At 36.4% G+C, this 19644-nt stretch overlaps 1 protein-coding gene across 1 annotated transcript in view; it reads right to left on the bottom strand.

The window, feature by feature from the left end:
- The window catches only part of LOC135680474 (histone-lysine N-methyltransferase, H3 lysine-9 specific SUVH4-like), a 43976-nt gene that overhangs the window by 3502 nt on the left and 20830 nt on the right, over nt 1-19644 (bottom strand). The window contains exons 9-13 of the mRNA XM_065194392.1: nt 19035-19133; nt 16053-16102; nt 12707-12795; nt 4643-4802; nt 52-157 (exon numbers count right to left, since the gene is read on the bottom strand). Coding sequence (XP_065050464.1) covers nt 52-157; nt 4643-4802; nt 12707-12795; nt 16053-16102; nt 19035-19133 — 504 coding nt within the window. The remainder of the gene's footprint in view (nt 1-51; nt 158-4642; nt 4803-12706; nt 12796-16052; nt 16103-19034; nt 19134-19644) is intronic.

Raw genomic sequence — 19644 nt, 5'->3', positions numbered from 1 at the left:
GAAATAACAAATATTGAGACGAGACGAAGGCATTTATGAATTAAGCATCACCTCTAAATGATACTTTAGTCCCTGTTGAGATATTCTGTTGACACAACTAAGGCTGCATCTACAATTTGGACCACATTCAAAAACAACAGCCTTAGCCTCAATAAGCCTACAGGAAAAAAAAACAAATTTTTAGTTCCACTAAGCATATTATAAAACAATTTTAGACTAAAGTAGGGGATACAATACTACAGAATTTAGATTGAACAGCACTACAAGAAGGACAAGAAAGCACACAAATAATGGTTAGAATGTAATAGTTAATATCAAAGAGTATAAACTGTGGGAAGATTAAGTAGCCCAAAGACTTCAACTTTAGCATAAATGATATCAGAGTCTAGAACAAATGCAGCACGAGTAAAAACCATAAATTAATTTGTGCATATTTGTCAAATTTTAACACAATTCAATTCATCTATAAGATTAAGTTAATAGATGAGATGTAGTAAATTCATTTGTACTCTACCCACGTGTAGGTATTTGTGTGACATGGAGGCTAAAATCTACAACCCAATGTAGCCAAAGGTGCTAAGTGTCAAAATGCCTGAGGTGCTAGGCACTCATTGGACACTCATAACGATACCATGATTGTTGTACCACCTAAAACAATACCGTACGGGCAGTACATACTGGTCCAAGCATAGACCAATATGCAGACCACCCCTGTTTCAAGTGGTCTGATTAAAATAGTAAAAAAAACAAAAAGTGATGAGCCCCAATCCATTTCAGCGTTAAAAAAGAAAAAAAAAAAAAAGGCAAATTAGTCTTGTGAACATGAGCCCTCTTCTCGCGTACGATGCCGCAGCCCTCACCGTTGCCTCTTCACCGCTGCGATGCTGCAGCAACGCTGCCTCTTCGCTGTTGTGATGCTGCCATTGCCGCTTCTGCTTCGACGCCGCCGTTGCGTCCCAGGTACACTGATGCTGCACTTCTCTTCTTTCTTCTTCTTCCTTTATCCTTCCTCCGTTGTTCCTCCACCACCCCTTCCTCTTCACCCTCTTTTTCTTCCTCGTCAAAACACCGGTACACACCGATGTACCATGTGTCAGTGCATCGATACAGACCAATACATATCGTTCCAACAAATTGCAGAAACGGGTCCGATACCCAAAAAGGCAAACCCTGCTAAGAACTTACAAATAAACCTTGATGTAATTCTATAATTAAAAGATCTTGTTAAACATATTCCCTTCAGTCCCTTAAAATGTCTAAGATAGTTTACAAATAAAGATTACATACCTGAAATATTTACAGTATGAGATCATAATTTTTTTAATAAAAGTAGCAATTCTTATATCAAAAAATGGACAAAACAATCTAATACCATGGATAGGATAAGATTCAACCTTGTTTGTTTTAACAAAACTCTACTACATATAAAACGGAGAAAGTTGTCAAAAGTTTACTGACAAAAAGATATATAATCAAAAGTTGATAAAACCAATTTAGAACTAAAGCTTGACTCCTATTGGATTGGAATGCATCATAATCCTTCAACAGAGAGGAGTGCCATTTAAAACCCGGTTTATGTTTTAGTCAGTCATAACTTATCATCCCTACTTATAACTCATATGTATGTATATACACAAATACTATTATAATCTATATCCTATTGGATTGGAATGTATCACAATCCTTGAACAGCATGGAGTGCCATTTAAATCCCAGTTTATGTTTTTTTCAGTCATAACTTATCATCCCTACTTATAACTCATATATGGACACACATACCCATATAATCTATGTAATATACACCACAAATAATGCTCCTTAGACCAAGATATTCTTGTTTTGGTCCCTAATTTTCTTAGTTTTATTTTTTCACTATTTTCATAATTTTCACCTAATTTATTTTTCTTGATTTTAAGTGCATTTTTCAGAGCAAAAACTCAACAAGTGGGATCTTACCAATCCATCAACATAAATCTAGGTAATCTAGAAATTCCTAAAGCCCAGTTTAGAACTTCCCCACTTGCTTAAGAGTACTGACCTGCATATGTGACAGTATGACTGTGATTGAATGAGACAATAACATGCAGATAAATTTTCAATGAGACAAATATATGTAATGAAGTATCCATACGCTCCTATCTCAATTTATTTTTTAAACACAAACATTCTAACCCGTAAAGAGTGGTTGACATTAATGTAGGAAGCATATGACAATCTAAAAAAATCGTGATGCTCCTCTCCAATCATATCGCTTTAGCCCTATTAACAATATCCATGATACTTAAATTTTTACTCCTGCAAATTTCTCATCACCTTAGAGGTATTTGCTAGCTTGGCATTGCTAAAGCTGCACCCTGCATATTCAACCTTGTTCCTACTTAGTCTAAAACCAGTGTCTGGCATGTCATGTAGCTCAAATTGAGAATTAGTACAAACAGATCTCCATTAGTTACAATAATGTCTTCATCAAACAATTTACACCATGAAAGTCTATCCAATACAGGGCTTGTAATTTCAAACCATTATTAACATCAAAAGATAAGCACTTAAGATTAATCCTTGGAATCAGCCTATAACTATATCAAACTTACTTAACACTAATTGTAACTCTAATACTAATTATATCAAACTTGCTTCACACTAACAAGATGATTTCCAGAAAATGAACCTTCAATTGCTTGAGATTAGCCTCATATTTGAGAGAAATCAAGTTTCGCAAGTGAGATTAAGAGTGTTTGGTGAAGAATAGGGGGAAAATGGGTTTAAAGTGAGAGAGGAGTGAAGAAACAAGGGGAAGAAGTATTAAGATTAGCCTAAAGGATCCTCTTTTGGATCCAGAAAAAGATGTTATGTCCGATATGATTTCGGGTAGGCATACCCAGTTTAAGACCTTGAACTTGATACGATATCAATTTTTGGATTCCTCAACAAAAGGCCCTAGACAGACTAAAAAATCTCCATTCCATTTCATCTGTTATCAAAATATCCTTCTCTAGCAGCGGCTCATGCCGCTCTTAGTTCCATGCACATACAACCACAAATAGATATGTGTATAAAGAGAGTTGAGCCAGAATTCTCTCAAATGGGCCAAGGCCTCCATCATGGACCTCAAAATCAATAATGGAGGATTTAATTGAAGATCAACTCCATTGAGCACAGTCAACCACAGACAATCTCTGACAATAATTTATCTGACTTAGGTGCCTTATGTCACCATCAAACCAACACCAAATGAAGTGTCAAAAACGTTCATGCATAAATGTAGAATTTGGAATATTTCAACTAGTACCCTTAATAACTAATTTCAATCTAAATAATTTCAAAGGCATGCATGCATGTATTTGTACTAATATACTAAACAAAAAAAAAGAACATTGTCAATCTCATTAGAGATAATTATTTTCCATCCCCTTGATGCATGCTGAAAATGTTTTAAAAGAATATGTTTTGTACTTCCAGGATTTTTAACATCATTTGTCTTGTCCAACAACTTGAGGCCTTATACCAGCCAATACATCACATATATGAAAGAAATAAGCAATTTAACATATAGTAGCAATTTGATTTTATCAATAATATAAATAAATCATGATACACTGATTTTGGCAATCTTGGAGTTCCTATGTCCAAAGAATTAATATAGATATTAATGATTTAGATCCTTTACAATGGGCTGCAATGTATAAGCACAAGTGCCTCTTACCCTAATCATTTTATGGTGACATGATAAACATAAACAAAAAGTTACAGGCAGATGCTTTAGTCTTAGGCTTCTGCAATTTTTCATAACACATTCGTCAAAGCTGGTATTCAATTAGAAGCTCCAATTTAAAAAAAAAAGAAAAAAATGCCCCAATTCCAGTTTGCAGTTGGGAGAATAGGAGCACAACATCTAGTCCTCTTTGTTCTTCAATTTAAGTCCATTTTTTCTCCACAATCATTTTTTTTTTTACTTCTAGAATGAATCTATTAAATAACATATTATCTAATCAAATCCAAAATTAGTACAACAATTATATTTGGAGCCAACATTAACATTACTGTCACCAAGATTTTAAATTTCAGTCAGATCATAGTACGTTCTAACCAGTACCTATGGTCTAATCTTGTATAGAAATGCATCCTGGTTCGGAGCACACAGTATTATTACTGTCACCAAGATTTTAAATTTCAGTCAGATCAGAGTACATACTAACCACTTAACCAGTACCTATGGTCTAATCAAGTATTGTATAGAAATGCATCCCAATACCGGTACCGAGGTTTTGAATATTGGTCATACTAGGTGAATACCAACTTTACCAGTCTAACCAAAGACTGATACAAGACCATAGAGGTCCATTGATACCAATTCTACAAGTCAATATATTGATGGTATGTCAGCGTTGTAATGGTTCAACTGACTGCCAAATCCAAAATTGTACTCCGATCTAAATCCCTGATCGGCACATACCATCTAGTATACCAGTACCACACTAGTCCAGTAGGTTCTCAAAACTTGTAACAGACTGATTTTTAAATCCTTGGGTGTCACATCCAGATAATGAGGTTGAAGAAGCCAGATAAAATGCATATGTGCACTAAGACCCAGTATGATCTCAATTCTTTGTAATATTATGACAGGATGAGAATATACTGTCACCTGCCACCATCCCTTCGAACATATGGGAAATCATATCCATTTAATCTGGCACATGCACAAGTTCTAGGATTCGTACAGTCCCCTTCACATTGGCAGCCAAGAAAATTTGCAGGAAGCTTCAAACTTTTTGCTAGTTGCATTGACTTCTGGTATAGAAAACCTGCCATGACAATTGCAAAAAACATTAGAGCAGAATTCATGAACCATCACATTGAACAAGCATAATTAACAATCTCAGACACTATTTCACATAGTTCACTTACCATTAAACTACAACAAGAACATAAATACCATGGATCATGTTGGACATCAAAAGTAACTTAAGCTATCAAAAGAACTGAAGATTGTTGTGCAGGCCGGTCAGATTCTCATCGGTCAAACTGTACTGTGACGGTAAGGCATTCAACTGTGCCAAGCTGAACTGTGAAGGTAGTGATATTTCGTTAAGCCAACAAATAGCTTGTTCTACCAAAACTACTAGGATTTTGTCAATTTTTCCAAATTGGCTAATCTTTTCAAGGTGCTAATATATCAAAATTTCCAAGTGCCACATAACTGCCAATTCTTAAAAGATAACTACTTCACAGTAGTTGACGAGGTTCATCAGAATCTACAAAAAATAATTAATTGCCAACAATTCTGACTCACTTTCAATTTCATTTTAAACAACACTATGAAGAGGGTGACAAGAATGTCTGGCAACAATCAATCACAATATGCTGCAATTATAACATCAAGATTTTCTGGGGTGGTTAGATTAAATTTAGTAACTCAAAGTTTTATTATTTCTGCAACTATTATAGTGACTTTTTTGTTATTTTTGGTAGGTATCCAAATCCAATAAATGGACAGGTTTAACATGGTCCGAGTCACCATCAATTTGGGTTTTTTAGTAAATTGTTTAGCGCAGATGCTGTTTTGAGTCAAATTTGAGTTCATAATTTTAAGCTTATATTGAGTCAGAATTAGTTTTGAATTATATTTTGAGGGGCCTTGAAGTCCAAGTTTAAAATGTTACTGGCATGTGTATTGTATTTTGAAGTTGTTTTTCAGTGATATTTTATTGAAACCATCATATTATCCAAGTTCAGATTAGAAAAGAAAGTCTAGGGCAATTATTTTCCTAAACGAGGGACAGAAATCTTATTTTGCTTTGTTGCATTCATTTATGTTCAGTCATTCAAACTGGATCAGCAAGGGCAAAAGAAAATCAGCATATAAAAAAAACCCAAAATTTCTCGAGAGAGAAGGAAGATTCTAGAAGACCCGCCAAGTAATGCACGAAGCTCTACTCTATCCAAATCAGCCCAGATTCAACCAAGAAAAGAGTGTGTCGACATCATTCGGTAGAAGGAAGAAATCGTGAAATGTATGATGTATCTATCCTTCTGAATTCTTCTAAACGTTCCTTTCGAACCTACCAAGTATGATTCTATTATAGTGTAATATTTCATAACATGTCTTTGGGAAGTGTTAAAACATGTTTTGACTTAGGGTTTTGTAACATAATTATCCTTTTCTCTATAAGTAACTCATCCAACTTCTAACCTCCATTTTCCTCAACACTCTTTTACCCTTTGTCCACTCTCTTTAGGATCATGGGTATCCTCTTCCACCGCTTAGAGATCTGCCTCACTTCAAACTCTCATCTTTCCCACCTCGATCTTTTACCTCCTTCATCCTTTCATTTCTTTTATAATATCATTTGATGGTCATGCTTGCAACATAACAATAAGATTTATCGAACACCCTAGTTCGATGACACATCTATCAGCAATGCTATGGGCTTGCACACTCCCATGCATGTCAGGTTCTAAATAGCACAAAGCAGCCAAGGTTTGCAATATCAGGCTTATATCGGGATTAGCTAAGGGTGATATAAATAGAAACAACATGACATGTACCATTGGCCATCGAAAATATTAAAATTTAAAATCTTAAACATTACCATAAACATTTAAAAGCAAATTGATTAAATCAAAAATGAAAAAAGCAAAAATTGTATGTACTGTAAGATCTTTTACCTATGTCATGTGCAAGATGACTAACAATTCAAAAGAAAAACAAATATGGAACTAAAATGTAAAAGGTTAAACATTGTATTGAAGAATGTTCATTTAGAATATAGTAATTATGTAATTGTGAAAACATTGATTATATCAAGAGAAGATATTACTAAAGTAAGTAACAACTACAACGTCTACATACAGAAAACAAAATCAGAAACAGTTCTGCCTACAACTATCAACAATTTGACATCCCCATTAAAGACACACTATCCCCCCAATCACTGAGCTAGTGAAATTTTGAATAATACAAAGACATTAAAAGAGGATTTCCTTCAAAGAGAGTGCATATGGAATTGTAAAGCAACTTAGTAATAGCAATTTTCTCCCTTAATCATCTCCCTTTCTCTCAATTTTCCCTTGTTCCACCTTTTATTGTTTGCTCTTCTCCCTAACAGCTACTATTGTCAGGCACCTTATACTCTTCTGTTTCTCCTTGTGAGGTTAAAAAGTTGACTACAATGAACCAAAATCAAGAGACTCCATCCAAGACCAATAACATGACCCTGTTACTTGATCTCTTATAGCCATTAATTGTCTTAGATCTTGTTAACTTTCCTAGTCTTATCAGATGTGATTAAAAAGTTTTAAGTTCGAGTCAAAGTTGTCTTGAGAATACCTGGAAACTTCCAATTCTAATGTTAAAATAATGTATTACCTCTTTGTTGTAGACTTACACATTCATGTACACAGCGATAATAAAAGCTCAATTGTGCCCATCCCAGTAATTGCAAGATAGATGTTTTCTCTATATACTGAATTATGCTGATGATTCCCACAAACAATCCGATGGCAAACAAATTAATAAAAAGCTCAATCCACCACCTTGTCACATCCTTAGTTGGGATTGCCTAATGAATGTGACACCCAAGCGATATTCATCCACAAAGATTAACCTAGACCTTAATCTTGTGCAATCCACAAAAGACATGCATAGAGAAGAAAAGGTTAGAAATGAGAACATGTGGGTAATATGTCACCATCGCGCACGAAAAGGGCAAAATAACTAGGATCACAAGCAACACAAAGCAAATAATTTTTATTGGACACAAAAGCTCTCGCAAATGGCCTAAACAATCACACACAAATGCAAATGCAAGTCCAATGTCTATCTAGCACTTTCATCAAACAAAAAGCGAGCATGCTAAAAGCATTGCACCACCCCTTAGACATATAACTAAGGCCTCATTCGGCCTAGTGCCACCCAGGGTTCCAGGTCCCAAGGGTGGGACCTAACACAACATTGACACAACACCAACAAGAAGTATTACAACATGACATCTAAAAGTTGGGACTTTGGCTAAAACTGAGGTCATTGACTTCAGATTGGGATTTCAATGTCATGTCATAATAATGACATTAATCAAGTGTCAGATGACACACTTCTCCACCCCTCGTTGTTGTTGTAGCTCTGAGACCTCATCATCACCAAGGTGGTCGATGGTGTCGAGAGGGTAGCAAGCCTCGAGTCCTGTTGTTATTGTTGTAAGTGTTGCTTCTCCCAATGCGACCCCTCCAGTCAAGAGGTGTTAGGAGACCTTAAAGACTCCCCCTTTGGGAACTGAAGGAGCTCGCTAATGGTGCTACAAGGGTTAAGGGGCACCCATCCACCTAACTGGTTGGGCGAGGTCGAAAGGTGGTCGATGGGATGTTTGTGCATCAAGTTAAACGCCAACACCCTCCGCTCGACCTCGAGCATCATTGGATTCTCAATGTGTGGGCCCGAGGAAAGGTATGACATTTAATCCCTCCATTGCTTTTATGCCACTTGGTGGGAGGATCCTTCTTCCTTTTGCGCTTGTCAACAACACAATAGAGTCGATTATGGAGATCCATATCTAAACACATGAGATGGTGCCCAAACCCATAAGAAAGGAAATAAAAAAAAGGAGGAAGGATACAGTAACTAAGCCATGGCGTAGGACTAAGCTTTGCATCAATGAGCCACTACTCACTCATTTAGAGGGTGGTGGTGGACTCAATAAAAGCCATGACAATTCTTTTAAATAACCCCTTTTCGGCCCAAGCCAACCTCAAGAGGCATTGGTAAGAGTGGTCTTTCAAGATTGGAAGACTTCTAAAAAACGGAGTGGGCGGGAATTAGAGACCCACCACACGATTGCATTAATATATATACAAAAGTAATGATTCAACGTCTAAGGTCGATGATCACTGAGCGAGTAAGTTCGAACTCAAATCAGAATGCATAATGTATATCTTAAGTAATCTAAGTCTAAGATGCTCATGCATGAGGAGCTAAAGGATTTCATCGAGGATTGCGAACCCCATTGCTCGAGGAATTCACCTTGACAAAACAACCTCCCTTATAGTAGCAACTCCGACCCCTTCAGAGGAGGACAAAGTTTGCTCCGCTAAGACCGAAAGGGAAAATGGGATCAGTGACCGAACCAAGTCCCATCCGAACATGGAAGAAGAAGAGGTGGAAGAAATCTCAAACCTTCAAAGATAGGGGTTTGGAGTCCATCGAACGTTTTTAGCTCAAAATCCAAATGGTCCAAATGTAAGAAAACAAGAGAGTGGGTAGAAAATAAAGGGAGAGGCCCTATATATATAGGATCGAGTGACCTAATGGTTAAAAGCTCATCTGGACAAACGACATAGTAGCATGAGATCGGCAAAGAAAGATTGGATGCAAAGATTGCAATCTCTACAATCCTCAACGATTCAATTGCAAACCAACATGGCACCTTACTATTGGACCACGCATGCAAACCATGAGGTAGTGTTATCAAGAGATCTCAAGAATCAAATCAAATCTAATCAGGTACTACAATCGAAGCAACATGCTTCAAGAAAACCAATGCAACAATGATGGTTCACACGAGCGGATTGTTTATTACACAAGCTAGAATCCAAACAACAAAAGCAATGCACATAGCACCATCAACAAGGAACCACCTCGACATGACCAAATCAACTAAGAAACATCCCTCGATACAGACACAGCCTAATTAACCAAGAAGCGTCCCCCGACATCAATGCAATTGAATCAAACGAGAAAAGTTCTGAGACAATGCCATAATCAAATTAGCCAAAAAAATATCATGTGATGATGAAATCAAATTGACAAAAAAGAATCCCATGACAGTGATGGTCAAATCAGTCCAAAAGTGTCCTACAATAACAACATGATGACAACATAGTCGAATCAGCCACAAAGCATCCTAAAATGATGGCACAGCCAAGTCCAACAAGTAAACGACCTTTAACGAGGTCGACAACTCAACCACAAAGTGTCAACTCGATCCCATGACGTTGGGATGGGCAGCACTAATAAGAAGGCCAACTCAACAAAGACATTACTCTACAACCGCAACAAAACGATTATAAGCACAATCTCGTGACCCATTGAAGGACGAATGATGCCTGTAAACATTTCAAGCATTTACTGCAGCCTAGATGCAATCTAGCACTCATCCATCACACTATAAAATGACCCTAGGTGCATTCCTAATATACTTTTTAACTTCGACACTTGACCAAATCCTCAAAACCATTACTAACTTAAACATCAAAGGGGCCTCATCAGATACACCCCTCCTCTGTCACCTCCTCCCCTTCCTTCTCCACCTCCTCGCTCTTCCCCTCCGCATTGGCCTCCTCATTTGCCTCCCCCTCCTCCATTTCCTTCGCCTTCTCCCCCTCCTTGTCCTCCTCCGACTCCTCCCCCGCACCCTCCACTTTCCATCCACCTACAAAAACACCTCTAGAATTCAAGAAATAATTCTTCTAAAATTTCCAAAAAAAAATGAATCAGTGTTATAATCATATATGAGTGTGAGTGTATTTGAAGTTTGAACAATGTTCAAATACACTTGATTTTTAATTTAAACATACTCGACTATAAAATCCAAAATCTTCAATTGGAAAGGTTAAATAAACAAGTGTATTTCAGTTCATTTTGAGTGTAACGAGATCAACTTCCAACAAATGATCCAAAACTCACATAATTCTACTATAACATGATTCTAACAAGAATTTTTTAGAATTTTTCATTTGTGGATGGATTGTGTGAACGAGTGTAAACGGATCAACTTCGACATATTTTTGTACTGATTTTTTTTTCTATTTTATGATAATTTTAGAATAATTAATTATCAAATTAATTAAGCTTTCATAATTCAATTCATTTTTTAATATAATGGGTCAACTTCAACCAAACCATCTTAAGCTTTCATAATTCTACTAGAAAAAGATTCTAACAAGGATTATAAAATTCTTTTCATTTTATGATGAATTTAGGATAGATAATTCTTGAATTTGATATGTTTTAAGGTACTTTCTGTGAATGACTGTATTTTAATTTATTTTTTAGTGAACTTTCACAATTCTATTACAACATAATTCAAATAAAAATTTTGGTGGATTTTTTCTTTTTTGATGATTTTAGTTCTTGGATTGGTTCTACCAAGAAGAAAGATTGTTCTATCCTCATATTACCATTAATTTACGACGAAAAAAACTTCCAATACTTAAATTTGTTTAGTTTCAATAGTTTTATATCAGAATTATTGTGATCAACCTGACAAACAGCTGTAGAATTTTGCCTAATTTTCAAGGGGACTGGTTACGGCCCAGTTCACAGGAGCCCACAGGGCATATCAGGCATGAAACCATAAACCCATGAGAAGGGTCCCAAATTGGTTGGTCCATGGGCCAGATCACACCCGGTTGGTGTGCAGCAGTCCAGACGAAATTGCATTCCTTAATTCATATATTGAATAAACACTTTGGTAACATTTCAAGGTTGCCTCAATCAACATCATGATTATGTACACAAAAAATTAAGGTGATATTCAACAACCACAAAGGTCATATATATATGATTAACAAAACTGAATAGAAGTGCTTCACTAACAAAAAATATAAGGAATTACCCATGGACCAAATACAGTACAAAACAGGCACCATTATGCAAACCAACGCATTATGAGCAGTATGCAATTAAGGATAGGTGTGGGGTAGGCAAGCTGATCGGTACGCCCCTATATCAGCTAATATAGTCGAAACTCAACCGTCATTGACAGATACGGGTTGGTAATACTCGAATTTCTACCGTACCAATCTCCTATTCCAAAAACCAGGTCCCAACGATGAAATTGACCTTTGGGCCCTATTCTAGCCCTTTAAAAGGCCTCCTGTTCCCCCTCTTACACTCACTCTCACTAACTCTCATTCTCACTATGTCTCACACTCTCACTTGTTTAATTCCTAACCAACGATTAGTCGACATCAACCTCTTCATTTGAATAAAAGAGGAATTAGAACTCAGGATCCGATGGAATTTTCTCCCCAATTAAAGGTATTTAGCCTTTTTTTTCTATGTTTTATATATCATTTCATAAACTTAGAGGCTTATTAATGCATATGTAGAAAGATTAAATGTGACTAAGGTTATTCTCTTATGTTTAGGCCCAATTAGTGCCATTCTCTTATGTTTAGGCCCCATTGGGGGCGTTTAGGGCTAATTACACCCTGTTTTTCATTGTTGGATTATGAATGATTATGAATTTATTGGTTGATTAATTATTTTATTGTATTTAATTTGATTAAGATCTAATTAGAGCTAATTAGTGTTGTTTTCTCACTATTAGATCCAATTAGGGGTCATTAGGCGTAATTTAGGGCTAATCACAACTTATTGTATTCATAGATTCAATTTTTCAAACTTATAACTAGAATTTTTGTTCATTTATGACTTAGGTACACTTTATTCATCTTTAAATATAATTTATATACCAAGAAATTAGGAGAAAAAAAAAACCTAAGATAGGGTTTTTAATTTTGGGCCATTTTCGACCCTTTTATAAATAGATACCTACAGGTGTACCAACACCGGACACTGGTACCATCTGATATGTATCAGTCCGATCATATGCCCAGTCTGCATGATATGACATTCTTTGGAATTAACCTCCTTGGAATCAACCATTAATTGCAACTTGAATGATGCGATGGAACTGATAAAAAAGCTTGCCTGTTGGTGGTACAGGTGGATCATCTACAACATTAGTGACAGGAATAGGAATATTCTCCTGGCCTCCACTAATGTCTTCACATACCAGCCTGAACAAAAAATGGGTTGGTTCAGGATTAGACAAAGTTGCAACATCATGTGGATTAATAGTCCTCCAGCAAAAACATTGCAGATAAAAGAGAATTAGAAACTAGTGATCTCAAAGGTCATCAAGACTAATGACTAAGTGTGCTTAAAATCACGGCAACATACAACTTTCCATGTATTGGATGATAATAGAAAATAATTAATAGGAGCACAATGTTGGCTACACATGGTAATAGCCATGCATGATCACAAATATAAAGACGGATCATATACAAGGACAATTTTGCCAAAGAAAAAAACATGATCCACAATATGTCCTAACTAAACAAAGGGCTTGATTCTGAAAGGAGGAAAATTTAGTGGAAAAATATTTCCTGTTATGGACCCTCAGCCCACAAAAAGAAAAAAAAATAGAAAATGTGAGGGGGTTATATTACTAGGAATGTCCAAGATCGATCAGAATTGACCTAGTCCAGACAAGATCAATCGATCAGCACAAAATTAACCATGGATTGCTTAATTTGTGTTCAATTGGCTTATTTCAAAGTTCAAACCATGGATTGATGTTTTGGGTACTGGAACCATGCCAGTCCATGGTAAGGCCAGTATGGATCTGGTCCAGTCCAGCATACCATGCAAAGGTCCATGGTCGGATCAGAATGGTTTCAGTCTGGTCCAGACAGTTGGACGAGGCTGTGGACAAGGAGGGGGAGGAGGTGTACATGCGGGCGGCCACATGCAGTAAGCATGCAGCGAATGGAGAGGTTGAAATTCCCCATATCTGAGTTGTGTCACAGACCTAGGTAGGTAAACAGAGAAATAAGATTATATGAGGACTCAACCCAAAGAACCCAATTTGGGTCTGTTCCATGAACCAGTCAGCGGTTCAACCTTGAATACTGATCAAACCATATTGAACCAGTCAGTTTTGCAGTTCTTGTTTCAAACAACCCAGGCTGATTTGTTGTACCTGGGACCTGACTTTATTGAAAAAGATGTTGCAGGTGATGTGGGAGAAGGTTCAGCAAATCCCAATACATATTGTTTAATCATCCAAACCTTGCTCCTTAGATCATACAAAAGTATCAACCATGCCATGGAAGAAAAGAAGGAAGAAAAAAACTGACGATGAAACTTTCTTATTGCACTAATTGACTTAAACCTTAAGCATCGAATCAGATATAGTCTTCAGCACACGTACTGAAACTTATCAGACCAGTGAACACTAAATAGGGTGATAGAGTACACGTACATGTCGGTCATTAGTGAACAACAATAAATCAACAACCCGTTGTTTTATAAATCAACAACACTAAATAGGGTGATAGAGTGCATGCTGGTCACTAGTGAAAAAGATGTTTAGAATGCCATAATGTCAGTATATCAAGTAAATGGTGTACCAACAAACATGTTTAATTTGTCTGATCTGTAAATACCAGTATTTGATTCCATCACCACTAAGTACACCTATAATACTTGTTGCCAAATCATATCAAGCTCATCAAAGCCTAATTCCACTTGAGAAAATAATACAGCAATCAGATTACTTAATCTTGAAAGGAATTTTAAGTAGATCATCAAAGATTTGATGTTATTGTGTCAAGAGTACAGGAACCACCATAGGAAACACCAATAGAAATCAATAAAAGGATAAAATGACCAAGTTTACAAAATTTGGTGCTTGGAACATAAGCTTATTGAAGAGAACTTGCATCTTGTATCTGGAGTACATTTTATTGAGGTCCCATATCAATTTTGCATCTTAAACCAAAAGAGTACCATTTCTTTTAAGAAACACAAACTACTGCTCTTAGTATAACTTGTCGCAATTAATACTCCATGAGACCTCTTATGCCATTCACATTATTCAGTCAAATGCCAACAATTCCCTTCTCATCTAACTAAGATACATAGTGCATAGAAAACGTAAAAACCCATTAAAAGGCATCAGAATTATTAAAAAGGCCATCTACAATTCCTCATTTTCACACCTTTGGGCTTGCACTACAAGTATATGGAAAAAAACATATGATAAGCAGTATTGGACAGCAATAAGAGGAATGGTCAAAATCAAGACACGGGTCTCCTCTAGCCTTAGCAAAACCATGTTCTCTATACAAAAATTTCTTAATAAGCACTGATCTTGACCTATAAAGTTTGACTTGTCTGGAATAAGTCTTAACTCTCTGATGATTATGGTGATCATGATTTCGCCAGGAACATAAGAACGTAGATTAAAGTGGCAAGCCTAGCCATCTAACAAGAAAGACCAAGGAGTTAAACACTAGCCCATACCTACTATATTAACCAATACATACTAATCACAGAGCCCATACTGATACCAGCGGCAACAACAACCACTTACAGGTCCAACATGTTCTTTATATTTTTCCTAGCTGCATGCCATGGTATGTCATACAGTACCACTTTTGTGTATACAGTATGGACAAATACTTTGTAACTCGTAAGAATGTCTTTAAAGCCTCATCTTGCAAAGATTGATGTGAGAACCAAACAAACTATTTTTGTAAATAAAGCAAGATGCATTATCTAATATATGGTCAGATGAGGATCAAAGAATGCCAGAAGAAAAAATCATATGAAGTTGACAAGAATATCTGATTAGATATTGGTCGGAAAAAATATTAGTTTGCCAATTTCTTGGATGAACATGGAGGAAGCCGTGATCATCCAATATGGAGGAGATAATTTTTCGTCAAAAAAGAGTCCGAATCATTTTTGCTTAACATATAAGTGGCTGTTCTATATAGCAGCCAAATTTAATTGCATATTGAAAGCAAAGTCTTCATGAGTTGGTAATGCATGGCATTCACAGTAGACCTCTGAAATCAGTTTATGTGGCACTCAACATTATCATATGTTATCATTGCATTCGAAATTTAGCGATAAAGAGACTATATTTAAGAAGAAAGCCTTTATAGAAAAGCTGAAGAAATCAAAACCCCAGGAACTACAGTCATACTTCGAGCCAAAAGTAAATATACATCAGCCAAGAAAAATTACTTCATTTTTATTATGCCTTGAAAATAAGCAATCCCAGGATATATTGATCCACGAATTTTATAATCATAGAGTTAATATATTTGGTTAGTTTAGCAACATCCACAAAGTCTAGAAAATGAAAGATCATCTATCAGCAACTTTATAGCACCGAGCCAACACCTTCTTTGTCAGGCACTTTTAAGTATAAATACATTTTATTAGTTGACAAGAGAGTAATGTAGTGTAAAAATAGTACCCACGCAGATCTGAAATAGATCTAGGAGCTTGAGCTCGACCAAAATAAACCTGCAATTTACGAAAAGTTTAATAAATAGGAGGCAAGAACAAAGATGAGCAGGAGATTTCAATATGGAATATGGGCAGTACCTAAAACCCAAAATCAACGATGCATTTAACCAAAAGTGACATAGTATTACCCATTCGAAAGATAATCAAACAATTAGACATTTTGAGCAAAATTGAATTTTTTGTATCTAATCCAAAATTGACATGAATTTAACACAAAACAATGTCTGCCATAACCAATTGTCGGGAATCACGAACCCATCAACTTGGTGGACATGTCCATGTCAAACATAGACACATCACCGACACGATCAGACACATGTCCAACCGTGCCTTATTTTTATTTTTTTCTATTTTTGTCGGACACGACATTGCTCAAGATTTACTCGTGTCAAACACGGATTTACTCATCACATCGTGCTAACATGCGATGGAGGCATGAAATCCCTGGAAAACTAGTTCATCAATGGATTCAGCAAGGATTTCTCACCTGTTACGAAAAAATTGTCGGCGTTAAATAACACCTACATCCACCTTCTTCCTCATCGGCGAAGCCCCGAGTAAACCCTTCTTCCTCACCGACGAAGCCTTTGGCACGCCCCATGCAACCCCCAAACAACCATCACTCACCTCTACCCCGACTCTTGAGCAAACCCTTCTTCCTCGACGAAGCCTCTACCCCTTGCGTCAATTCCCCCCAGTCCACCATGTCCCATCGACATCTAGCAAAGCCTATGCCCCACTTGCATCCCATCAACATTCTCAAGCCTTGACGATTGTGCCCCCCGCCCCTCCACGTCCCACCTATGTTCACCAGTACTCAATGGCCATCACGCACCCTCGGGCCCTCCGCCCTCGAGTGCCCCACCTATGTCCACCACTATCTAGTGGCCATCATGTGCCCACAAGCCCTCCGCAACCTCACCGGTGTCCAACGAAGCTTCTTCCTCACCGGCGAAGCCTTCTCCATGATGTGTCGCAAGGTAAGATGCTGACTTGTTAAATCTTAACTTGTTTATTTTTTACTGCTAAATAAAAGAAGAAAACCTATTTTGATTATTAACCTATTTTGGTTTTTTATTTAACCTGGGTTTTTTTCTTCCTTTTTATTCTGATTAACTTGTTAAAACTTATTTTGGCATATGTATGCTTACCTATTCTGAATCAGATTAGGTGCCTATGAATTCACCCTAGCTATTCTTGAATATGCTCACCTGACCCTTATCAGTGACTTCTCGAACATGCTATGATAAAACTACATGACTTTCATTTTTAGCTTCATTATGATGGATTATGTAGGTATAAAATTATGTCAAGACATGCTCAAAAGATGATGCACATTCAACTCTCTATTGCTTTGCAACTTCAATGAGATTTTGGATTGGTGCCTATCATACCATAGTGTATTATTAGAAAATTTAAATATAAATACTATAAACCTTACGTTAATCAAATATTATATATAAATTAAAAAATTCACATATCCTCAGCGTGTCCATGTCCTAAATTTTTTAAAAATGACATGTCGCCATGTCTGTGTCATGTTGTGTTTTTGTCTATCCTTCTTAGACCTATTTACACTCCTATGATAAAAAAGCAATATGATGTAGATAAATGTCAACAAGAACATCAAGTCATAACTAAAATAATTACTATTTTGCACAAAATATATCAAGTGCAGAATACAATATGAATCTTCACACTGTAAAGTTGTAAACAAGCTTATGTCACCATTGTATACCAGAATGTTTACATTGGGCATCTCCATATGCTTTTCCTAAAGACGTGTATCAACAAGAATAAGCAACATGGTGTTAAAACAACATATGAATCTGTTCTTTTGTCATCATAGAATATACTTCATTTTTTTACAATGCAAACACCAAAGGAGCTAGCATAATTCTATACCAAAAAGTCACTGAAAAAGCATTAGAAGTTGGATCCAAACTGAATGTTATAACTTATATCGAGAAATTAACACACATATGGAAGAGACAATCAAGCAAATGTGGTACAAGAAACAAGCCAATCAGTACACCATAACAAACCAAAAGAAACACTCATGATTCAAGTAACAATTTTGAATAATTATTTTCTAAGTCAATAAGATAATAATAACTATAAGAAATCAATATGTATTATAATACAATGGCTAGCATGTCCCAAAAAATTTATTCAAAATAATATGCATAAAATCATAGAATTTCAAATTTGAAACTAGATCAGTTTCAACTACTGCTGGCAAGACTTTGTGTCAACAGTGAGGTTGCACCTCTACAACTTGTGTCAACGGTTTGATTCATAAAAACAACCTCTCTTTACTATTAAAGAAAGGACTGTATGCATTGCTCCTTTGCAAGGTTACTACCTTCATCTAGGACCAATCATTAGCAAGGGTGCCTCTAAAATATAAAAAATTAATAATAAGTGATCAAAGGCCTACAGTTTCTGGGATCAGTTGCACATATCCTTTCTTGCCACTAAGCACCAATTGAAGCAACATTCTGAAATTCATATATAGTTTTCCTCGTTGCTTCTTTCGATCTACAGATATGAGTGTTTCAGAGCCATTTGTAAGTTGTTTCATAAGTTTTTTTGTTAAATTTCTGTAATACGTACGAGTTTGGGATTAAAAAAATGCATAACTTAAAAGAATATCTTTCTTTCTGGCTAAATAACAGCTAATTATAGTTATTTGAGTAAAATAGATGGGGTTTGTAATTTATGAGTATATTAAACCTAAGCAGCCTATTTGACTATTTTATGGAGTAAGGACTTCCACTCTTCACTTGGGTACACACTAAAGAAGAAAAAAGATACAAATAAAGAGAAAGGAAGGAAGAGAAAAGAAGCATCTCGAAAAGACTCAAAGAAGACAGAAGCAACAATAACATTAAATGGCTACATTAGTTCACATAATCAGTTGAAAGACCTGGTTAGTTGTCAGATGAGGCTGACCCTCGAGCCTCTTCAAGTTGAATTTGTATACCGTGAACCCCCGGACACCTTTTTCAGCCCAGTATTTTACAACCTGTTGACAAAAGAGTATTTGAACAACCAGAATAAATGTCAAACCAAAAATCAGAGCAGACGAAGAAGAACCAACTAGTCTAGGAAAGTTTTATAATAGCAAAGAATTTAGAAAATCATAATCAATACGAGTGAAATAAGACAACTTCTCAATTATCTCCATACAAGAATCAAAATTCATGATATTAGCAACAAGGTTCGACTTCTTGTGCTAACCGAACATGCTAGCTGGCCAATGGTATGGCACATACAGCTCCATACCGGTGTATCGACCGGGGCATGCCGACGATCAAATTAACTGTTGGGATCAGGTTAATCAAGGACATCCATCAAAATCAATCAAAATCTAATTGTTATCGACCGGTACAAGTCAATAATAGTCCAATTTCAAACATGTCACCCGATACAAGAGGATCTATCCCGTGATACGCCCCCCAAACAGAAACCGCACGATCCAACGCGATCCATGTCTCGCTCGCCTGTTGGACCAGTATGTACTGTCGGTACCATAC

This window comes from Musa acuminata, chromosome BXJ1-8, assembly GCF_036884655.1.
Source record: "Musa acuminata AAA Group cultivar baxijiao chromosome BXJ1-8, Cavendish_Baxijiao_AAA, whole genome shotgun sequence".
Classification (NCBI taxonomy): Eukaryota; Viridiplantae; Streptophyta; class Magnoliopsida; order Zingiberales; family Musaceae; genus Musa; species Musa acuminata.
This window is presented reverse-complemented; position numbering and strand designations above follow the sequence as displayed.